Here is a 24,996-nt window from a genome sequence, read left to right on the forward strand (position 1 = left end):
AAGTCCTTGAAAAGCGCAAAGCGGCCATGTTGGATTGACGCCTGTTAGTCAGGCTGAAGCCTCCCCGTCCTTTGAGGAGTCTGCCTGTAGCTTCAGACTGGTGAGTTGTTGCAGTTCAAGTGAATCTCCTCTTGAGTTTCAGTTTGTGTACTGGTATCATTCCTAAGAAAAGCACAGGATATTTTCTTTCTTTCTGATATGCTCACTAATTCAATTGCACTCCATTGACATACAACACAGCTGCAACAGGTACAGGTCAATGTCAGTAATGTGATTATATTAGGGAAAGGTTATTTGTACCGCTCAGCATTTGCCTATTTTTATTACTTGTTAGAAAATGACATGAAAAATTTGGACAGTACCTGGGGCAGTCATCCTTTATAGACTCATACTTTCTCTTTCTGTATTCGTCTCTATTTTTCATGATGTAAAGCAAAACCAAGTCACAGAGGAAAGTCCCCTAGAAAAAATAAGTGATGTGCATCTGTTAATATCATTGTTAGGTATAATCACAGTATCCACACTAAGTACAGAGAATATTTTGAGGGCTAAACCGTGAGGGTAGTGAGTCCAAAATTGTAACTACTGGAACTACTGACCTCTACTGGTTATTCAGCCAAACTACATCTGGCATCCTGAAAATGTCAACAGTGACGTCATGATTTCATACTTACAGCACCCAGTAGAGCAATTCCTGATCCAATTTTAACTAAGGTGGGGATGATACTGAACTCCCCTGCCTATGGAAACAAGTACACCAGTGTAATCAATTTGCGTCAGTGTTCCCTGCTTTACAACAGAAAAACAACAAGCATTTCTGTCATACCTTTCCATGAACCATGATGTCTAAACGAATTCCATACACCTTATATAAAGTCCTGTAGTCATGTCCAGTAGCATTCTTGTAATAGCGGGCATATCTGGAGATGTAATCAGCGCTAATGTTAATATCTACAATGTGCATGACACAAGGTGATGTCAGTTTTGCTGAATGGAGACAAACACTGCTAACAGTCTGAATGCCCTGAGTCAGGCAGGAGGCTCTACCTAAAATTGAAGGTAGTGGTAGAGTTGACAGTGGTGTTCAAGTCCAGACGGATGAAGCTGTATTTGGGATGGCACTGGGACAAACCAGTGTCCAGATTGCAGTTCCAGTTGATCAGGATCCCAATCGCTCCACCCTGAGAGGACACACAACTGTCTTGGTTAGTGGCCCAGAAAAAAGCTGCTCTGTTGTTGTGTTCTGATATTACACACAAGTGCGGCTGGTGGGTGTGGTGGAATTTTCCATAGTGGAAAATTATATTTAATTTCAGTGGCATGTTGTTGGAATCAGCTGTATGAGTATGTAGCTATATTATGTGGCCTATGTTGTGTGAGTATGGATCTATACTATGTAGTATGTATTTGAGTGTCAGAACATATCCATATAGAAATCTCTGCCCATATTAATGAACACAATCATAATATGAATAAAGATCTCAGATAAGGTCACGTAGATCTTCATCACAGCCTTATCATCATGCTTAGTGCATTCGGCTTATTAAAAAAAGCCAAATAGTTTGTATAGCCAATGTTTCCTGTTGCCTATTCTCACTTTCTCATCTAAAGGGCCTAATGTGCAACTAAATCAAGACAAACCTACAGTGCCTTAAACTTCTGAAACCTCTCCTCATCTCACAGGAGACAGGTTAACATACTCTGTGAACTTTCACTTACGTGTCCAAAGGGCCATCTCAACTAAAGCCCCTTGTGTGAAAGAAAGTTCTTGTGAGCACCATTTGCATGTTTGTCAAGTAGGGCACAGTCGGCACAGTTCGCACAGTAGGTGTTAGTAGTATGTGTGAAAGGAAGTTGTGGTAAGCATTACAAACTCAAACCTTTTGTCAAGTTTTGAGTTTTATCCGTGAGACTCAGATTTTCAAAAAGTCTCACGTCTCATGTACGTGCCATTAAACACAGATCTCACTAAATCTCACAGATTTTCACACTCAATAGCACTGAATAATAATAACTATAAGGGCAATAGGAAAGTGCAGACCTCCACCAAGGTCAAATGCCCTATCTCACAATGTTACAGAGAGTGAAAAAATAAATCCTGGATCAACTGAACCAGATCCTCTCGAGAATTTAAAGAGTTCTTTCTTGGCCCATTTCCACTCCTCCACCAAGTTTCATGAAAATCAGTCAGGTAGTTTTAGCATAATCCTGCTAACAAACAAGCAAACAGAAAAACAGAGGTAGAGGTAACAAGAAATTATGTAAAACTGTGAGGCTGTTCAGGTTGATGCACAAGAAATATGAGCAGTGATTCTGTAATAATTACACACTTATACACAGCTTTTAACACCCCTTTGTTACATGAAAGAGAAACCTACAACTTTCACAGCAAAGGTCATAAGTTGCACCTACTCTGCCAGATGCACAACTCATCTCTCACCTGTCCATGTGGGTTTTAGAGAAAGCCCTGCAATAACAGCTACCTCTATCCAGACGCCTCTCAAGGGGTTTAAACTTGTAAAAGCCTGCCAGGATATGTGTTAACTTTAAGGATATTCGAGAGCTGAATTGCATTATCCCATAAGACATTTGCTACCTTGCTAACACAAAAATATGTAGGCATAATGCACCGCTCTTCCAATAAAGGGAACGTCCAATAAAGGGAACATACACATGTTCTCTGTCAGCTAAGAATATGTCGTCATGCTTATATCCAAAATCCATGCATCAACGGAGTTTTTAATTTATTGCCGGAGTTTAAGCTGCACACTGATTATCGCAGAGAGCCTAAACATCATTTACCAGCGTGAGACATGACAGCGTGCTCCAACCTCCAGCTATGGTCAAGTCAAGTCATCAAGTTATCAGGTCATAGACAATAATGCTAGTCTACTTTACCTCCCACCTGTATTCAGTAGTTTATCACTGCATATATCACTTGTCAAACTGATACTAAATGTATACTCACTGCTTGAGCCATGTCCTGAAACCTGTGTCCAGTTTTCCTAATAATATCCCCGAGACGGAAGATGGGACAGTAAGGATGAACCAACTCATCGTAGGTGCAGGTTGGTAAATAACTCCTGTCCTGTGTCTCATAGACATTTGATCTGGAATCAATGAAGGATTCAAATTAGCTCCATAACTTCTTGTGTACTCATTCGAGGGTAGCTTTAAACCACTGCATCATGCCACTAACAAGATCACATAACTCCATTCTTTCCACAGAACTGACCAGAGCTTTGACTTACTTTGAGAAGCTGAAATTTGGAAATCTGATGAAGTTCTTGATATAGATGGTAAAGTTTTCAGCTTTTCCTAGCTGCGGCACACTGACATAAAGAGGGTGATAATTTTTCCACAAACAGTTTTACTCTCATGTATGTTTCTGATACAAACCATGGCATTCACCTATTCATGGACATGGACAAACAGTCTGCTTTACAACAGTAATCATTTAATCTAAACAGGATTGTTTGATCGAAGCTCTTGGTGAATTGGTCTACAGACCATTTATTTCTTAATTTACAAAGAAAAAGGTTCAGTGATGTATATTTCCACATGTATAAGTCCTCAGTGAATGTAATTGTTGTAGTAAAGAGTGTCTCACTTGGATTTCTGACTCCTTTCAACTGGGCACCAGCCATGTATTTCACAGGTTCCAGTGTAATTTCTGTCCTTTTTCATCAAGCACCGACCAGTCTTTATTCCTAAAGTATAGATATTACATGTAAATAAAAAAATTACACTTTCACCAACAAGGATTCTGTTGAAAATAGTATGCTATTTCATGTTTACTGTTATCACATTAACAATTAGCAGCTGGACATTGAGTAAAAGCACAACAAATGACACTACACCCCATCACATCCAGCCAAATAAACCTTCCTTAAAGGTATATCACTCATTTCATGTTTAAGTAAGAATCAAAGCATCTATTTTTCCTGTTAGCACCCCATGGTGACTTGGCTTGTTTATTACGACTGAATAGCCTAATTACACTCTCATTATATTGCATTTCCTCAGTCATACCATGACCAGCTGTAACTGCCTCTCCACGTGGGCAGTCATCATTGTCACCACAGCGGCCATCCAGAACCTTAAAGCTCTAAAAGGATAACAAACATTATCCAGAGTTCAGAGCGATATACAGGGAATGTGAAAATGTGTGGCACCCCACCTGTAAACACTGTAAGAGAGGAAATTACTTCTGCACAGATGTCTAACTTCTGATTTGGTGTTTCTATGAAGTTGGTTGTGATGAAAAGATTAGGTCCACCCTGCAAGACAAAAATATTAGAGATAATATCTGTCTAAAACAGTTATTGTAATTTATTTTAATATCTAACTGCTAGACCTGTGAAACCATCCAGAGATTAAATAAAAATGATAAGATAGACAAGACAAGTTTGAATAACATTTCACAAGAACTACATCATTGCCATACGTCTGGACTCACATGAGGTGGAATTACATAGTCCTCTGGTCCCCACAAACGGAATCCTGTGTCGCTGGAATTGATTGATACAACTCCCTTCACTTTGGTGACTACAGAGCTCTGTATGGACTCCTCTACTGCTTGATAGCTCTTATTCGTTATAAAAACCCACCTAGGCAAAAGATAAAAGTGGACAAATGTATAAATCAACGAGAAAGAGTACACCATATCACCAAGAAAGATCACTACCTATTACCAAGAAAGGAAGTGATTCATCGGTTAACAGTTAGTCCGTTCAAAGTCAACAGGTAAGTCTATAGCGGATATGTGCTTACCCGACGTATCCGATGATACACAGCTGAATAACTCTATATAAAATGCCAACTTTTATATTTTCCGCAATTACATACTTTTCAGTTTTATAATCAAACGCAGTGTGAAAGATTTTCTTCAACGTTGACATCCCCATGATCGGGCGATGGGACTGCATCCAGACACGTTCTGAAGCCAGTTTGAGATTTGACATTCGCTTGACTTTCGATTTGAACACAACAAGACGGTTTTATTCAGGCATGCGGTTGTATATGTAGTATATTTCGGTTGTGGCTTCAACAAACTCACCATGCAGCTGAAATAGGTCCTCCTGACAGAAGTCAACAAATGGAATATTTTTCGGTTTGTTCAGATATGCATATAATAGTGCTACTCTTATTTAACCGTCTAACTCAACTATCTGACCAACAGCTATGAGCAGTAGGCCTATAATTCCTTTACTGAAGACTTGGCAGTATGAGAATGTAATGGATATAGCTACTGGAAGCTCTTGGCAAGATCTCTAGGCATGAATGTAGCGTAAAGAATATTGACATCATGGTCCTCCTAACCTTCCTTGTGATGAGCCTGCTATACTGTATGTCTCATGCACGGAAGACAACATATTTTCATTCATGGCTACACTTCAACCATAACCATTTGGTTTGTAGTTGGTAAAGACATGTGTAGCCGGCGTGGTCTGTACTTCGCCGACTACTGCGTTGTGTTCAGGTGCAATTATCACAGGACGCTGAAGTTCTTTTAATCACTTTACTTTCTCTTCCAGTATGCAGAATGTAGCTCTCGTTGCCAAGCAAAACACATACAAACATAAGAAAAGAAGGACAACTGAAACATATGGGCTACATTACAGAAAGACAGAAAAACGAAACCTAGCATACAGTTAAACAACACACGAGGTTAGCTATATCAGCAAATATATCCCTAACTCTCAAAACAGCAAAACCTCCAAAACAACCCAAGCAATCTATGACAACTCATCACAAAACACATTTACAATCCACTGTGTGCACCCAAATTTAAGCTAAAACACATACATTTGAAACCTTCATAACACTACAATGTGAACACGTACCTCTCGTTGCCAAGCAAAACACATACTGAGCAAGGCACGAAAATGCAGCCTGTAACCACCAAACCAACCAATAGAGGGCGCACTTACCCAACAAATGATAGGCCTAATACCTAGCTATCATGAAAGAAACCAAGATTTTGGTGAAATAAAATTACATATACACAAAATAGAAAATGAAAGATTGCACAAATATGTGTCATTCATTAACCTGTTACATTCACCCCTCTTTAATTTCGCCAAAATCCTCAAAACATAGAGGGTAGAAAAGAAACAAAAGATATACAAAACAAAGCTCTTGTTCACTTGGTCCAAGATAACCCTGGAAACTCTATTTCCCATTCACAGCATAGAAAGCTACTTACAATGTAAGTTAAAAGAAAACAGCAGTTGATCAGGCTACTGCCTCTTCCAGTGTGTATGATGCCTTTTACACCATATAAGATCTTGGAACACATCTCATGACAAGTCATACTGCATGCATTAAAGCAAAGTATACCACAGCACCTAAGTCTCTATTATTTTTCTATCTAAAATAAGTTGAGTAAAGACAGTGACCTTCTATTGACCCCTTCAACAAAACCCTTGGTGAGTGGTTTTTGCACCATGTTCTCTATCATGCGATTGACTGCCTTAACAACCCTGCCAGTACGTGTCCTCACTACCTGTCTCACAGGCCCTAGTGTTTGTGTGGGTATCTGACTATCAGTTCTTGTAACAGGTGAGTCGACATTAGGGGGCACTGTCTCGCCTAAATCAAGAGCCTCAGTTGGGGAGTCAGAGTCAGTGTCAGTCAAGTTTGAGTCAGGAGGAACACTGGAACCAATTAAGTCTCTCACAGGTGAGAATTCGTTTTCCCCTTGACCTCTGACCTCATCAGACTGGGTTATCGTGGGTGTCGATTGAACAGAGTCTCTGGACAGAGAATGGGGTCTGTCATCCTCCACCTCACACTCATCAGCATCTCCCATAGACTCACACACAGCATCAGATGATGTGCTTAACCACGAGTAGGTACGGCCCTCAGAAGCATCTACTGCCAGGCCACTCAAGGCATCAACAGAGGGAGGCTGGAACTCACTGGCCACATCTGAGGCATCTTCATTCAGCTCCTCACTGCTTTGTTCTGGGACAGGTAAGAAGCTCACATCCAACATCAGGTTCCGATGGACGACTTTGTTTTTCCCACTCTCATCCCTGACTTTGTAAATGTGAGTCTGAGGGTTCCGGTCTATGATGGTATACATGGTGGCCTCCCACTTGTCCGCTAGCTTCCTCTTCCCTCTCTCCGTTTTATTGGCAAGCAAAACTCGGTCGCCAACGTTCAGGTGGGTTCCACGGACTCTCTTGTTGTAGCCATCAGCTTGATGTTTCTGTTCTTTCCTCGCATGCTGCTGAGCTATGCCGGCAGCCACATGGAGGTTCGCCATCAACTTCTCTGCATAGGTCTTATAATTCACCACGACTGGATCCTTCAGGACTTGTTTGAAGACCATATCTACCGGGAGTCTGGGGACTCGACCGTACATCAAGTAGAATGGAGGATATCCAGTCGTTTCATGGATGGTGGCATTATAAGCAAAGGTCAAAGTCTGTATCTGTTGAGCCCAGTGTTGTTTGGCTGCTAGTGGTAAGGCACGCAACATACTGCCAAGCGTCCTATTGAACCTTTCGGTTTGTCCATTCCCCATGGGATGGTATGCTGTTGTGTGTGTTTTTGTAATCCCTGTGAGGCTGAGGAGTTCGGCAATGAGTTTACTTTCAAAATTGGCTCCCTGATCGGAATGTATTCGCTCTGGAAAACCATAGATGCAGAACACGTTATCCCATAACTTCTTCGCTATTTGCTTTGCAGTTTGGTTAACACAGGGGAATGCATGGGCCAATTTTGTGAAGTGGTCTGTTATGACCAACACATCTACAGATCTTTGTTGACTGTCCTCAGCACTCCAAAAATCAATGCACACCAGTTCCATGGGTGCTGAAGTGCGAATGCTCTCCAAGGGAGCTCGGGCAGCTGGTTCAGGGGTCTTTGCAAGGATACAGCGTTGGCAGCATTTCACATATTCCTTGATGTCTCTTCCCATTTGCGGCCAGAAGAAACGCTGTCGGGCAAGATGTGCTGTTCTAGCTTGCCCTTGATGCCCAGCGAGATCATGCACACCAGCGAGAGCCTTGGCCTTCAAGCTAACGGGCAGCACAAACTGATACCTCTTCTCTTTGCTTAATGGGTCTTTAGTTACCCTGTATAGGACTCCGTCCTGGACTTTCAGATGATGCCACTGCTTGCACAGTGTCTGAGCCGTAGCTGTTAACCTACTTCTCCCTCGCCTAGGTGGTGGCTCACCCCTCAGAACGAGTGGCAGGACCTCCCTGATAACTGGATCCGTTTCCTGGCTGTGCCTTAGCTCGCCGATGGAGAGGGCTGGAGGTGTGTCCTGTTCTGAGGGCACCGCCTGAGGAAGAGCTTTGAAAAACTGAGTGGCTCTTATCTCTGCTCCCTTTTCCCACTCTACGTGAGCTTCAAAAGCAGATCTTACATGTGAGGGTTCTTGACTACCAGCCAGTATGTCTTGAGTAGTGTCCATGGTCACACAGCAGCCTGCATCATCTGTCCGGAGACACTGGACCTTGCAGCGGAAGAGACAGCCAACAGACCTTCATACGGCTCGCTGATCAACCTTTGACTCACTGACTTGGCAAAAGGATCTCTACTTAGGGCATCCGCCACGATGTTCTTTACCCCAGGGATATGTTTGATACTGAATGTGTATGGGGAAAGCTTTGCCACCCACCTTTGTTCGTAAGCGTCAAGTTTCGGTTTTGTCATTATATAAGTTAAAGGATTATTGTCAGTCCACACTGTAAAAGTGTGGCCCTTCAACCAGTGGCTGAATTTTTCACAAACACTCCATTTGAGCGCCAAGAATTCTAGGCGGTGGGCAGGATACCTCTTTTGTGAGCCAGTGAGGGTCTTGCTCGCGAAGGCGATCGGGCGTGCCTTCATTTCCCCCTCTGGTATCTGGGACAGAACTGCCCCAAGGCCGTCAAGAGAAGCGTCAATGGACAGAACCAGGGGCTTAGAGAAGTCTGGATGAGTGAGGACTGCACAGTTCAGGAGCTTCTCCTTGAGGCTGGCGAAGGCGGAGTCGCAGTCAGGGGTCCAGTCTGCAGGTTTGAGCTTTCTGTAGACTCCTGGATTTTGACTGTACTTTCCGGACTTTCCTCTCCGTTTCTGGCCAGCTGTGAGAGCGAACAGGGGTTTTGCGATGGAGGAGCAATTTGGTATGAAGTGCTGGTAATAAAATACCATCCCCAGGAACGACTTCACTCTGCGGACTGAAGGAGTGCAGCTATCATTTTCCATCAAGTCCCTCTTCGACATTTTGGCGATGACCTCAACTTTTTCGGGGTCAACAGCAACACCGTCACCGTCAACAATGTGTCCGAGGAACTTCACGGACCTCCGCAACAGATGGCACTTTTTCGGACTCAATTTCAGGTTGTGCTCCCGCAGCCTCTGAAAAACAACCTCCAACCTGCTGAGGGCCTGCTGTTCAGAGGGGGCAAAGATCAAGAGATCATCTAGGTAGCACAAAAGACTGCTGAAGTTTAGATCGCCAAAGATGCTTAACATCATCCTCATGAAGGACGCCGGACTGTTGCAAAGCCCCTGCGGCATTCTGTTATACTCATGCAGGCCTAGTGGTGATGTGAAGGCGGTGTATTTTTTGTCCTCCTCATGCATGGGCAGGTTATAAAAACCAGATGTGAGGTCCATGGTGCTGAAGACAGTGTTACCGCCAAGGGCAGCCAAGCAGTCAGATTGATGGGGCAAAGGATGAGCATCCTTGATGGTTCTCGCGTTCAGCCATCGAAAGTCTGTGCATATACGAAGATCGCCATTCTTCTTCCAAACCATCACGAGTGGGGAAGCATATTCACTCATTGATTTCCGTATGATTCCCTGCTCTTCCATCTCAGTGAGAGTTTGACGCAGCTTTTGATAGTGGGCTGGCGGCACTCTACGATACGGAAGACGGAAAGGACGGTCGTCAGTGAGGCGGACTCTATGCACAAAGCCCTTGGCTTTCCCGCAGTCTAGATGGTGCTTTGAGAATACGTCCTGATACTTCTCCAGCAATGTCACAAGTTGAAGCTTGGTGGAAGGGCTTGCTTCACAATGGTCAATGTCAACGTCTCCCAGACCAGACTTCTGCAGCCTGTCTTTCAGATCAGTGTTGTCGTCCTGTTTCACATTAGTCCCTTTAACAGGGCCATCGTCACTCTGAGAGGAACCCTGGAACAGTGTGAAGTCTTCAGCCGCGACACAAGGAGAGACGTCTGCCAGCTTGCTGTTCTTTCTAAGGGTGAGTGGTTTGTCGGAGATGTTGGTAATTTTCATAGGGGTCCAGCCATCTCCCCACAGCGGTGTGACCACTCTCCCCACCATGATGCCCCGAGGCACACACCTGGAAGTGGTAGGCTCCACAATAACCGTGCTCCCAGGTGACTTGGGCACGTTACTTGGCAGTCTACCCCACAGTAGGTACTCTTGTTTGGGGAGGAGAGTCACCGCCTGAGTTAGTTTCACTGTCCCGACTTTTTCTGGCACATCTTCACCCCTCCATCTCGTGAGGCTTGCCATCATCTCCAAAAAACTGTTCGCAGTCTGAAGACCCCTGTGTGTTGCGTGAAATAAGTGTCCAATAATTCTTCTCATTTTTCAGCTGATGTAGAACATATTTCAGCATGTTGGTGCCTACTATGACGTCATCTTTCTGACCAGTGACCACAAGGACTGGCACCATGCACTTCACCCCATACAGACTCAGTTCCATGTCGTACATGCACTTGGGGCTCACCTGTACTCCTCCACAGCCGACAAGGATGATGCGCTGCGGGAGTTCTTGTTGTTGGGTCAGGACGCTATCTGATAGCAGCCGCTGCTCCGCCTCTTCACTTATTGTGCAAGCCATTGACCCTGTATCGAGGAGCCCTTGTAACTGAGTGCAGCCATTAACTGTCACTGGTGCGTGAAATAACTCACTGAACGCTTCTACTTTGTGAATATTCTGAACGATTACTGTACAACTATCTGACATTGCTTTACAAACATTGACATACATCTCCTTTAATTCTTCACCTTCTCCAAGGGTTGATGCTTTAACGCTCACACATCCCCTCTCCGTATGTAAGCCATCTAGTTTAAACCTGCTCCACCTTGCTCATGTTTAGGCTGTGCTCGCGCTAACTGTGGCTGGGTGTTAATTCTTGGCCGGCGCTGTTGGCACTCTCTCTTCCAGTGGCCGGGCTTGTAACAGCCCATACAGAGGTTTGCCTGTCTACAGTGTGCAGTAGTTGAGTGTTCAGCAGACTGACAGACTCTACATCTACTCTGAACAATGGCTACTGGACTCCTATTCGGCGGCACGACTGCTGCTGTCTGGGCCTTCTGCTCCAGCACACGGTTCAGCAAGCCAATGAGAGACTGGATACAGACGCTCTCGGTCTGAGAAGAGGATGGAGGCTCCATTGCCTTTGAGTAGCAGGTAAGATCTGTGGTGTTATTAGCAGTGACTGTCTCTATTGCTGATGTCTGAGCATGTGCACCAATGTTCTTTGGCCGGTAAGATTTGGCTTGAGACATTGTTCTAGCCTCTCTCTGATGTTCAATGAGGTGTTCCTGAATCTCATTCGCTGTCCACTTCTCTGCTGTTTTGCACTTTAAGACACTTGCAAGAGCGGGGTCAGGACAGTGTTTCACCAGCATCATTGTGACCTCGTGAGAGGGGTCTTCAATGTTTCGCCCCTGCCTTCTCAGACACTCATCCGCGACATCGACAGCCTTATTCAAGCGTATCCAGTAGTCCATGGGACTTTCTCCGGCCAGTGGAAGAGTGTTATAAAAATCTGCTAGAGGCATCGAGGAGTAGGTTACCTCACTGAAATGTTGTTTCAGGATATCAAAGACAAGCTTAGAGTCTTCAGCTGGCCGCAGCGATGGCATGCTGCGCAGTGTGACTTTAACAATGTCTCTAGCCTTTCCCATTAATCTTGACATTATCTCCTGGGACTGTTCTTGTGAGGACACACCCCTCTTATTCAAGTAGACGCTCATAATTTCTTCCCACTCATGCACTGTGTGTTTGTCCGTTCCATCACCCCTGAAGTACGGTGGCTCTTTGACATCTGTCTTCATAACTAACTTTACTCCAGTCATGTTCAAGTCAGACTGTCCATGTCCTAAGTTCAGACTAGGTGTAGGAGTGGTTTGGCTATCTGCGCTACTAACAGATCTCTTTAGCTGGCTAGCAATGTTCTCTCCTATTTCGTGAGCTAATTGTGTAATGAGGTTCCCTAGGTCTGAGGAGCTCACATCTGGATTAAACACTGGCTGACGTGGAGAATGCTCATCTGTGTGCGTGTGAGTGTATGAGAAAACAGGGCGACCCACTGGACTAACACCGCTTCCCATGTCTGAGGCATACCCTAACCTACGCGGGTGCGGTGCGGGGAAATGTGCATCAGTATGTACACCTGTGGACGAGAGCGCAGGTTTGCCCAGTGCACCAGCACCTCTAATATAACTGGCGTGCTCTCATCCCTCATAAACTGGCCCCTACCTAGGCTTACCAAACCAACATCCCCCCAACTAATTGGTGTCTTAACATCCTCACCATCAGTCATTTTTGCAAAAGTTGTGATGTATAAGGCTATGGCAATAATATATGAATTACTAATAAATGCAAATATGAATAGAAAACATTAAATAAAAATCACAATGTAAAATTATACTAGCTGAGATAGAGTTACTATTTACACATTAACATTAGCCCGTGTACTTGTCAACGTCCTGAAGAGGTTCTTACTCGTCACAGCAACCAGCGGCAATCATCCTGGCGATGATCTGAAGATGTCATCCGGGTCACGGCACCAATGTAGCCGGCGTGGTCTGTACTTCGCCGACTACTGCGTTGTGTTCAGGTGCAATTATCACAGGACGCTGAAGTTCTTTTAATCACTTTACTTTCTCTTCCAGTATGCAGAATGTAGCTCTCGTTGCCAAGCAAAACACATACAAACATAAGAAAAGAAGGACAACTGAAACATATGGGCTACATTACAGAAAGACAGAAAAACGAAACCTAGCATACAGTTAAACAACACACGAGGTTAGCTATATCAGCAAATATATCCCTAACTCTCAAAACAGCAAAACCTCCAAAACAACCCAAGCAATCTATGACAACTCATCACAAAACACATTTACAATCCACTGTGTGCACCCAAATTTAAGCTAAAACACATACATTTGAAACCTTCATAACACTACAATGTGAACACGTACCTCTCGTTGCCAAGCAAAACACATACTGAGCAAGGCACGAAAATGCAGCCTGTAACCACCAAACCAACCAATAGAGGGCGCACTTACCCAACAAATGATAGGCCTAATACCTAGCTATCATGAAAGAAACCAAGATTTTGGTGAAATAAAATTACATATACACAAAATAGAAAATGAAAGATTGCACAAATATGTGTCATTCATTAACCTGTTACACATGCAAGTCTAATGCCACACCACTCGCTGTACTGTCGATCCCTGTCTGTATTTGTGGATAGAAAAACATATGTTTTAATTGCTGCATATTTGTAGACACTTTAGACACATTCTGAGCTTGTGTGAATTCCATGTCCTCACAATTTCATCAAGTTCTTCCTGCAGGATCATAAAGAAAATACTCTTCTTCCCAACAGAAAGCAATATATTCCACAACAGTAAACATAATCTGATCACCTCCCGGCATTTGGATTTTGGTTCTCCGTTGTCTTTTGTTTTGTTATACCCCTAGACTGACTTTGCATGACATTTTGGGTTACTCCTCATTAATACTGATACGCACCACACTTTTGCGTCCTTTATTCTTAAAATATAATCTTTATCATTTAATACATTTCCTTTAAATCTGCGTGGCCTCCCCTTCATGTTCATGCATAGAGTCGTGCTTGTTTGTTAGCAGGATTATGCTAAAACTACCTGGCTGATTTTCATGAAACTTGGTGGAGGAGTTGAAATGGGCCAAGAAAGAACTCTTTAAATTCTCAAGAGGATCTGGTTCAGTTGATCCAGGATTTATTTTGTCACTCTCTGTAACATTGTGAGATAGGGCATTTGACCTTGGTGGAGGTCTGCACTTTCCTATTGCCCTTATAGTTATTATTATTCAGTGCTATTGAGTGTGAAAATCTGTGAGATTTAGTGAGATCTGTGTTTAATGGCACGTACATGAGACGTGAGACTTGTTGAAAATCTGAGTCTCACGGATAAAACACAAAACTTGACAAAAGGTTTGAGTTTGTAATGCTTACCACAACTTCCTTTCACACGTATTACTAACACCTACTGTGCGCACTGTGTGTACTGTGCCCTACTAGAAAAACATGCAAAAGGTGCCCACAAGAACTTCCTTTCACACAAGGGGCTTTAGTTGAGATGGCCCTTTGGACACGTAAGTGAAAGTTCACAGAGTCTGTGAACCTGTCTCCTGTGAGAGGAGGAGAGGTTTTAGAAGTTTAAGGCGCTGTAGGTTTGTCTTGCTATAGTTGCACATTTAGTTGCACATTAGGCCCTTTAGATGAGAAAGTGAGAATAAGCAACAGGAAACATTGGCTATACAAACTATTTGGCTTTTCATAAGATGAATGCACTAAGCAGCACTTATCCAAGACTGCCACAACTGTGTCTTCACTTTTAATTCCAACGTTAACAGCTTAATAACACAATTTTCATTAATTTTTTCTAAAATAAGAATGTGAAAAAAAAAACATCAGCATAATGTGCGGCCATTTTGTGGTTGCCCAACTGCTTTCCGTCTCTTTGGCTTTTTTATGGAGTATTGTTGTGACTGATTTGTAGGTTTGTGATTAAGTAAACACTCTTCTTTTCAGATCTAGATAAAACTCTTTGTTCTTGGTCGTTCAGGGAAAAAATCTTTATTTTGGTAGTACAATACCAACAGCATAAACCTGAGCAAATCTCGAGACAATACTGATTTTACTTGTCACATTAAATCACACAATACTTGATGGAGATAATTTCCAAGCACTGTTAATGACTTAAGAATATAATAATCAAGTGCCTTGTATTATTAATTACCTTATATGAATCATGTACTTATGTAAGCAGGAACATGGTTTTTCTGTTTGTGTGTGTGTAACTTAGATTATTAGGTGCCACTTAGTCTGCATACATACAAGAGCATGTTTAGACCAGAAGTGATAAGAAGGGTCGAACTGTGCTTCTTCCGACCTTGTGCAAAACTTCTAGCCTGACGATGTCATACTCATAATTCTAGTCAGAATATGAGTCTGATACCACTCCATTGGGCTGTGATTATGGGGCGTGTTTCAACCGAACGAGGAGAAAAAATGCCTCTTCGCTCAATTGGTTACCTACAACCAATCAGAACAATGTAGTATGTGACCAGGGCCAGCTGATAAATTAAACTTTTACCGGATCCGTAGGAAGGAAGGCAAAAACATCTTTTCGATTGACAAATGCCTTGATCGCGTTTCTTTGTTCCTCTTTCAAAATGAATGCACTGTCAATGTCTAAATGTACTCGAATCTATACATTTCAGCTCTCCAGCAGCAGCCATGTTTGTTGTAAACGAATTCAAACCAAGCGCCTTTTTGTGACGTGGTTGGTTACGTTACTGTTGATCATCTGTCCATCGTCGTATAAAGCCCGCCTTGACAATTTGATTGGTACGGCAATGTCTGTCCGCAGATAATTTCTCCTCAATGGAGTAATGCCAGACCGAACTTCCCAACCAAAAAATTTGTGGGCGGGGCTAAGTTCGGTATCCAGGCTACAAAACTTCCATCCTTGCCTCAGATGTCAGAAATCCACCACGTGGTTATCCCTGCTGAACGCTCAACTTCTGTCTATATAAACCTTTTGCGATGTGTTTATCATTGCTTCACTTTCAGCCTTGTGCTGGGAGTGAGCCCGATTGCAATTGTTGTTTGTCTAATAAATATACTTATAAAACAATTGGGTTCTATTGAATTATTTAGCTGTTTCTGATTGGACGAGAGACGTTCCATGAGTTGGAATATCCCAGGACATCCCAACTCGGACTTTTCACAGCTAATAATAAATCACTCCGCGATGAAACATTCTATAGCACGTTGATACAATTAAGCGATAACCGTTAATTCAAAGTTCTTATAATTCCAAAAGACGTTGACAATGGAACTATTTTTTTGTTGCGGAGAAACAATGGCGAAAAAAAAATCAATAACTTCGTGTTTAAATGTTAATTGGTTGACTATAAAATTGTTTTATAAAAGCAATATAGTACTCGTGCGAGTGGGGTAGGTAAGGGATATTCCCACGGGTGTTGTTGCCTGCGCCACTCGGCCTCCGGCCTCGTGGCTACGGCCGAACACCACCCGTGGGAATATCCCTTACCTACCCCACTCGCACTCGTACTATATTGCTTAATTATATGGAGTCCTGAGGTAACTAGGGTGAATTTTCACCTATCATATTTGGGGACTCGGGACTCCAACAACCTCATCGACTCTCCAAACTGGGCTAATCATCAGGACCTAAACCGTACGGAGGAGTACAAGACTGTTTTTCTAAAGACCTCCAACTTGAATTGGAAGGAGGCCAGGGCCTGCCAGCGTGGAGAGCCGAGAGTGAAGGAATTGAATTAGACTATAGGGGGTGGACTCCGAGCTGTTTGTGAGTATATTGTTTGTTTGTCATTTGTTGTGCGTGCACGCTTATATAGTTTTTCTTGGGGTTGAGACTATCTTTATGCTTTTTACCCAAGCATTTTATTTATTTTATCTGGCACTATTTTTACTATTTCTCTGTAAAAACTGTTTTAAGGGTACCATGGCACTGTCGGAAACCATATTGTGGCTTCAATATATCACATGTTATTCTCAGAGATATTTCCCTAACGAATGTTCTAGTCCCCTGGGCGCAGTCACCTTCCTTAAGCTTGTAAAGGAGAGCTAGTGTCTCTCCCGAAGCCCCGAAGCACGTTCGGTGGAAGAAGACGAGAAGGCCTCTGAAGGAAGGGTATAGAAGGAAGGGTGGCCTCTGGGCGGGGAAAAATAGCTAGGGAAAATATTTAACAGGGTAAGGCGGAATCTATGAAGCAGCATTATGGTTCCGACTGAGCTAAAGACCAGGCAGAAGGTTTTATTACTTTTATTCCTTTTATCATGATTTTAGTAATCCAAGAAGCCTATTGGAACATCAAGTTCTGATACGATGTTGACCATTATTTTACTCCATGTATTGCTCTTGCTGCTTGCTTTTATTGATTTTATGTAAAGCACTTTGAACTGCAACAACCATCTGACACACACACATGCAAAAGACCCGGTTTCATTGGAAAACCACAAAGCAGACAAGGCCACTAACCAGGCCGGACTGCAACAACCATCTGACACACACACATGCAAAAGACCTGGTTTCATTGGAAAACCACAAAGCAGACAAGGCCACTAACCAGGCCGGACTGCAACAACCATCTGACACACACACATGCAAAAGACCCGGTTTCATTGGGAAACCAAAAAGCAGACAAGGCCACAAACCAGGCTGTACTACAACAATCATCTGACACGTACACAATTGAAGAATTAGATCTCACAATACTAAAGGATATGCTGTAATATTGAGCCATGGTGAAAACATGCCTCAATAAATGGGGATAGTAAGCATATATTTTTACTTCTTATTTATATTTCATGAGAAAGATGTTTAATCATTCATTATTGATTTTATTAAGTTAAATCCCAACGAAAGAAAGAAATATTGTCTAGCCATAGACAATCACAGTTCATACAATCCCCAGTCAGCAGGACTGGTAGAAAAGAATGAACCAAACTATTAAAAGCAATTTGAGAATCTTAGAGTAAAATTAGTGAAATTAAGCATGCTGTTATCACTGTTTGGAATTATGTATGGAAGAATCTACACTGCCTAAACTCTCAAACCATTTGCTGAAACAGACAAAGAGATTGAATATACATTTGCTAAATATATGGCAAAAATGTGAATGAACAAAATGCTCTCAGAACTCTGCTTCACAGGAACCTGTGAGGCTGAAACCAAGGTTGGGTCAGGAGATTGGGTCCTAATCAACAGCCTCAAAAGAAAACACTGCCATTCGCCCAAGTGGGACAGACCATACTAAGTGCTACTGTCAACATCTACCACAGTCAAAATAGTGGAGAGAGCCACCTGGATACATCTAACACATTGTAAACGAGTAAGCCTTCCTTAGAAAGACACAGAGAATAAGAGCTGTTTTCCTCTACAGTTTTCCAAGGCCGGCCCACTGTGACAGGAAGTCCAACCTACACAGGGGGGGTTTAGAGACCCCTCGTCTCAAACGTTGGTGAAGAAAACAACACTGTCCAGTGGGGAAGAAGAGCCTAGTGCAGGGGTACTCAATTAGAAACCCAAAAGGTCCACTCGCCAAATTTCCATTCAGTCTAGGGTCCGGAACAGTGACGGTCAAAATCCAAAAACATAACTCCAACAAAAGCGTTCTAACTATGCACAAAAGATGATGTGGCCTTATTTGTGTGAAAGGTGACACTTTTTTGTGGTTTAAACTTGGGCACAAAAGGTGTGAAGGCCAGGCAGAGGCACTGATGTAAGTCTTCATTAGTGAGTGTGCTCCTGTATTTGTTTTTCACCATATTCATATGAGGTATGCTATGCACGCTCTTGTTGTGTGGCTGATCTGTCTATTACACTGCATGTTGCTTGGTATGATTGCAGATGGTTTATTTTTCTGCCCCTTACCTCAGAGTTCTGCGGGTGTTTTTGTTCGAAGTGTGCATGCTTTGTTTCATAGTGACGTTTCACCTTACAACTTTTGACAAGGGCAACCGTCTCCTTGCAGATTAAACACATCGGTTTTGTGCTCCCCACAGGCAGCACAAATACATACTTGTCAGTCCACTCTGTCTTAAATTAGCGATTTTTGGAATCAACTTTTCTTTTTTTGTCGGGTTTAAAGCACGCCATGATTTTCGTTTGCTGAGAAAAAGATACCGTTCACAAATCTATCTGCCCGCGTTGTTGCCATTGACACACACAACCTGCGTGACCCACAGAGCTCGCAGCCAACATTGAGTGAATGAGTTGTCATAGTGATGTTGTTATTACAGCTCCTGATTGGACCTCTGGATCGGAGACGGAAGATAGAAACCACATTGAGTAGGAAAAAAATATACAGCGCGAAATCATGCACCAATGAAAACTCGCTTGGATCATGATTTAATTAGAATGTTGATTTTGGCTTCGGTCCAAATTTGATTGCGTCTGGGTCCGGATCCGGACCGCGGTCCGCCTATTGAGTACCCCTGGCCTAGTGGATACTGGGAGGGCGGGGCGGTCCTATCTCTGTGAAGTCATGGGGAGTTACAAGAAAATGAAACAATGTGTGAAACTTTTGATAATAACTGCACTACTCTATATTTTGGTACTGTTAACATATTGATCACTTTCCACAAAGAGACTGTTTACATTTTCCTGCCCAGTAATATTCAACAGCCGACAGAATGCAGAATGCCTGATGGGGAACAGGGCCTTCAAGGACACAGCAAAGAGGCCTTGTTTGAATGTTATCTGAAGCCTAGGCAAGCTAATGTGTACACACACACAGTTGACACCCACTATGTTGGCCTACAAATGCAAAGTATTCAAATGTGTGATGAGAAATATGACAACATTTTAAGTGATTGACTTATGATGATATGGAGTGATGCTCAGTAATTTTCTCTGTTCCGGAAATCCATGTGATGAAGCTCAGAGTGATGATTTTGAGGTTATCCATTGAAATTGATAATTGACGAAAGATGATTTGTGATTTTGATTATGATTGTAATTTTGAATTATCCATTGAAACGAATAAAAGGAGGGACTGATGGAGATAGTTTCCAAGCACTGTTAATGACTTAAGAATATAATAATCAAGTGCCTTGTATTATTAATTACCTTATATGAATCATGTACTTATGTAAGCAGGAACATGGCTTTTCTGTGTGCGTGTGTGTAACTTAGATTATTAGGTGCCACTTAGTCTGCATACATACAAGAGCATGTTTAGACCAGAAGTGATAAGAAGGGTCGAACTGTGCTTCTTCCGACCTTGTGCAAAACTTCCATCCTTGCCTCGGATGTCAGAAATCCACCACGTGGTTATCCCTGCTGAACGCTCAACTTCTGTCTATATAAACCTTGTGCGATGTGTTTATCATTGCTTCACTTTCAGCCTTGTGCTGGGAGTGAGCCTGATTGCAATTGTTGTTTGTCTAATAAATATACTTATATGCAGCTCCGGAGTCCTGAGGTAACTAGGGTGAATTTTCACCTATCATACTGATTTTACTTGTCACACTAAATCACACAATACTGATTTTACTCCACTAAATCTTCCTTGTCCCTTCCATAATTGTTGATTTTCTTCATATACAGATTATTGAGTTTTCATTCCCATGTTTTCCACCACAGTATCACATTGCAGCTGAAATACAAAATCCTTGAAAAGCGTCAAGCAGCCATGTTGCATTGACGACTGTTAATCAGGCTGAAGCCTCCGCATCCTTTGAGGAGTTTGCCTGTAGTTTCAGACTAGTGAGTTGTTGCAGCTCACGTGAATCTTCCTCCTGAGCTTCATCTCGTGTACTGGTATCATTCCTAAGAAAAGCACAGGATATTTTCTTTCTTTCTGATATGCCCACTAATTCAATTGCACTCCATTGACATACAACACAGCTGCAACAGGTACAGGTCAATGTCAATAATGTGATTATATAAGGGAAAGATTATTTGTACCGCTCAGCATTTGACTATTTCTATCCCTTGTTAGAAAATGACAAAAATGAAATGACACTTTCCACAGTCCAGAGTTCTATCCTGCCTGATTTTAATCTCTTAACCCTGGAATGTTCACAGCATTATGTTGCCTATGTTAACACACATACACACGTGACAGTGACACATTGGGCTTAGCAAAGGAAGTATATTCTGTTCTTCTGTATGATTATGGTTTGAAAGCTCTGAGAAAATTAGGACAGTACCTGGAGGGGTCAGGCTTTATAGACTCAAACTTTCTTTCTTTGTAGTATGCTCTGTTTTTCATGATGTAAAGCAAAACCAAGTCACAGAGGAAACTCCCCTAGAGAAAATAAGTGATGTGCATCTGTTAGTATCATTGTTAGGCATAATCACAGTATCCACACTAAGTACAGAGAGCATTTTGAGGGCTATACCGTGAGGGTAGTGTCCAAAACTGTAACTACTGGAACTACTGACCTCTACTGGTTATTCAGCCCCATTACATCTGGCATCCTGAAAATGTCAACAGTGACGTCATGATTTCATACTTACAGCACCCAGTAGAGCAAGTCCTGATCCAATGTTAATTAAGGTGGGGATGATACTGAACTTCCCTGCCTATGGAAACAAGTGCACCAGTGTAATCAATTCAGATCAGTGTTCCCTGCTTTACAACAGAAAAACAACAAGCATTTTTGTCTTACCTTTCCATGAACCATGATGTCGAAACGAATTCCATACACCTTATATAAAGTCCTGTAGGACTGTTCAGCAGCATTCTTGTAATAGCGGGCATATCTGGAGATGTAATCAGCGCTAATGTTAATATCTACAATGTGCATGACACAAGGTGATGTCAGTTCTGCTGAATGGAGACAAACACTGCTAACAGTCTGAATGCCCTGAGTCAGGCAGGAGGCTCTACCTGAAATTGTAGCCTGAAGTGACAGAGCTGATGGAGGTGTCCAGACGGGTGAAGCTGTATTTGGGATGGCACTGGGACGAACCAGTGTCCAGATTGCAGTTCCAGTTGATCAGGATCCCAATCGCTGCACCCTGAGAGGACACACAACTGTCTTGGTTAGTGGCACAGAAAAGAGCTGCTCTGTTGTTGTGTTCTGATAATACACAAAAGTGTGTGGTGAAATCGGTCAGGTAGTTTTAGCATAATCCTGCAGACGAACAAACAAAGAGACAGACAAACAAACAAACAGACAAACAGAAAAACATAACCTCCTTGGTGGAGGTAAGTAGCCTGGATACCAAACCGAACTTAGCCCCGCCCACAACATTTGAAGTCAGGAAGTTCGGTCTGGTGTCGCTCCATTAGGGAGAAATTATCTGCGAACAGAAATGGTCTGACCAATCAAATTGTCAAGGCGGGCTTTATACGATGATGGACAGATGATCAACAGTAACGTAATCAACCACGTCAGCAACACACGAGTTGAATTCGTTTTCAACAAACATGGCTGCCGCTAGAGAGCTAAAATGTGTAGATTCGAGTCCATTTAGACATTGACAGTGCATTCATTTTGAAAGAGGAACAGAGAAACGCGATCAAGGCATTTGTCAATCGAAAAGATGTTTTTGCCTTCCTTCCTACGGGATCCGGTAAAAGTTTAATTTATCAGCTGGCCCTGGTCACATACTACGTTGTTCTGATTGGTTGTAGGTAACCAATTGAGCGAAGAGGCATTTTTTCTCCTGGTTCGGTTGAAACACGCCCCCATAATCACAGCCCAATGGAGTGGTATCAGACTCATATTCTGACAGTGGTGGAATGTAACGAAGTATTTTTACTTTGTTACTGTACTTAAGTCATTTTTAACGTATCTGTACTTTACTTAAGTAAAAATAATAGTGCATACTTTTTACTTTTACTCCATTACATTTTTTAGCTATTATCTATACTTTTACTCCGCTACATTTCTACAATATGGGTTGTTACTCGTTACATTTTATGAAACAGTTTCGCCAAACAGTTGCCTACACAAAACTATGGATTGCGTTGCTGTTTTGGAAGTTTAAACCAATCAGGTGGCTCTATCAACTCTAATGATATCAGAGTGCGCGTCTGGCAGCAGCACTAGCGGTAGCTTTGCCTGTTATACCTGAACATTCAACAGACAGCCTGACTAACTGCCTATTCAACATGGAGTCGGCCATGAACTGAGCCCTCTGATATGAGCCACTGTCGCTACACGATGGTAGTCCTTTGGGGGATCGTAGTCCCTCACATTGCGCATGCGTCATTTTGCGACACTGTCGACTGCTGTCGACAGCGAAGCCACGCGCGCATGCGTCACAACGACAGAGCGACGAAAGCCAGTTTTTTGAAAACATGACCATTTATTTAAAAACAAAGAAGATGTCACAGTGGACAAAACAGATGAGGTGGAGGATCAAAAAGTCTCTCCCCAGTTTCGTTTCATATGTTGACGTAGAGCCTTATGCTGTTAGCCGTTTACAACATAATTAAATATAACATTAAATATACCCACATTATGCGTTAAGACAAGCCCCATATGTTGACGTTTAAACCGTTTACAACATTATTAAATATTACGTTAAATAAACCTACATTAATGCGTTAAGACAAGCCAGATATGTTGATGTTGATGTTGAGCCTTATGTCGTAAACCGTTTGTGTCTGAGCATGCGCAATGTGAGGGACTACGATCCCCCAAAGGACTACCATCGTGTGGCGACAGCCACCCTTGGCTCTATTTAAAAGATATGTTCGAGTTCAAAGGACCCAAGAATGACGAGTTTTCAATGTGTTTCCTGTCTCCCTCAAAAAAAGGAGTTGCTAGCCTTCAATAATTCGCCCTCAAATTTAAAGTAGCATATCGAGGTAAGCTGAGTGATTTCTTTGCTAAGTTAATGTCCCTGACTTGAATATTGATATATGTATTTAATTCGTTTACTGACATGATATTATAATGGTATCTAGCGAAATGCATGTTGACATACAGCAATAGCATCAAAAAACATGATTGTATCTTCATTATATATTAAACGTAGTGGTAAGATAAAGCTGGTAGGTTAGCTATGTCAAGCTAGCGTGCCTTGTTCTGTCCAGTTTTACAATTACATTAGTTTTTCATGTTCCGTTTCCCTTTTTTACACGTTTACAATTAAATAAAAGATGTAAAGATATCACATGGTGTCTTTATTGGTTTGGCTTAATGGTATTAACTTTGCAAATAATCCCAGGTAGATAACTTGTCATCCGCATAATTGTAAGATAGAGTGTGAACAGTATTACAGACGGTAGGCACAATAAGTACACCAACCTTTCCCATTAACAAATGTTGTTGCTTATAATTATTACTAGTAGTGACATCTGTAGAGGCATTTATTACCAGTAGCTATTTCTTTATCAAAATGGCACAGCCTAGACATTGAGAGACAACCCATTGCATGAGTACTTTTACTTTTAATACTTAAAGTAAATGTAAAAGTAAATACTTTTTACTTTTACTTAAGTAGGATTGTTGATGTAGTACTTTTACTTTTACTTTTACTTTTATTTTCCTGGGTACTTGTACTTTTACTTAAGTACTAAACTTCAGTACTTCTTCCACCACTGTATTCTGACTAGAATTATGAGTATGACATCGTCAGGCTAGGAGGTAAGCAGTTTAAAAGACAAACTGCTGCGCAGTGGGACTGAGTGGGAATATTCACCATCAACAACAGACCGGTTTACCAATGTAAAATGTCATGTAATAATGTTGTCTTCATGTTTTTGTGGAGATGGTTATCTGATTTAAATCACTGACCTCACAAATTTCATATAATGTTTCAAAGTAATGTGTAATTAATACTATGAGGGAACAATGTTACATAAAACCAATTTGCAACAAGAACAATGCCATCAGGGTTATCAACAGGGTTGAAACAAACGACCAAAATTCTAAACTCTACCAAGTGACAAAAGGTAAACACAGTTTTTTGATCAGTATCTGCCCTTGTGTTGTTTTCATCATTCAGCTATCTGCTTTAACAGCAAAGTTGTCAAGCTTTTTCCCCTTAACTTTGTCATTACCATAACATAACATACAATGGGACCTAGTTTGAGGCCGGTGGAAACAGCAGTGCATGCGCACTTTTGCACAAAAAAGGACATTCTTCAAAGAGAGCGGTAAAGGTGTGGTCAAAGGCTCTAAATGGGCAGAGCCTGGCAAGTTAATTGTGAAAGGTTTGATTAAAATCGACCAGTAGCATTGTTGAACAAACGCTTTAAACTGAACGCGT

The 24,996-nt window shown here is 42.2% G+C and overlaps 2 protein-coding genes and 2 long non-coding RNA genes across 4 annotated transcripts; all 4 read right to left on the reverse strand.

Annotated features, from left to right (window-relative positions):
- Window positions 1–18: 18 nt before the first annotated feature.
- Window positions 19–5,031, reverse strand: LOC105907800 (P2X purinoceptor 5-like). Its single transcript, XM_031573328.2, has 12 exons — window positions 4,774–5,031; window positions 4,460–4,610; window positions 4,209–4,280; window positions 4,033–4,108; window positions 3,611–3,710; window positions 3,252–3,332; window positions 2,969–3,110; window positions 1,048–1,181; window positions 827–920; window positions 675–740; window positions 363–460; window positions 19–162 (listed from the first exon to the last, which is right to left on the reverse strand). Exons 1-12 carry the CDS (start codon window positions 4,962–4,964, stop codon window positions 93–95), a joined length of 1,275 nt encoding a protein of 424 aa, XP_031429188.1. The 5' UTR covers window positions 4,965–5,031; the 3' UTR covers window positions 19–92.
- Window positions 5,032–5,507: 476 nt separating this feature from the next.
- Window positions 5,508–6,492, reverse strand: LOC122133165. The gene is made up of 2 exons (XR_006152578.1): window positions 5,847–6,492; window positions 5,508–5,553 (listed from the first exon to the last, which is right to left on the reverse strand). It is a non-coding gene; the product is annotated as an uncharacterized LOC122133165 (long non-coding RNA).
- A 6,288-nt stretch (window positions 6,493–12,780) lies between these two features.
- LOC122133166 lies at window positions 12,781–13,396 on the reverse strand. The gene is made up of 2 exons (XR_006152579.1): window positions 13,195–13,396; window positions 12,781–12,901 (listed from the first exon to the last, which is right to left on the reverse strand). It is a non-coding gene; the product is annotated as an uncharacterized LOC122133166 (long non-coding RNA).
- Window positions 13,397–20,197: 6,801 nt separating this feature from the next.
- LOC116221817 (P2X purinoceptor 5-like) lies at window positions 20,198–21,894 on the reverse strand (the record flags this gene model as incomplete). Its single annotated transcript, XM_031573329.2, has 5 exons — window positions 20,198–20,592; window positions 20,976–21,073; window positions 21,286–21,351; window positions 21,438–21,531; window positions 21,659–21,894. Coding segments are annotated over 5 exons (609 nt in total), but the record flags the coding sequence as incomplete, so codon positions are not given.
- Window positions 21,895–24,996: the final 3,102 nt, after the last annotated feature.

The sequence above is a fragment of the Clupea harengus genome, chromosome 9 (assembly GCF_900700415.2).
Source record: "Clupea harengus chromosome 9, Ch_v2.0.2, whole genome shotgun sequence".
NCBI lineage: Eukaryota > Metazoa > Chordata > Actinopteri > Clupeiformes > Clupeidae > Clupea > Clupea harengus.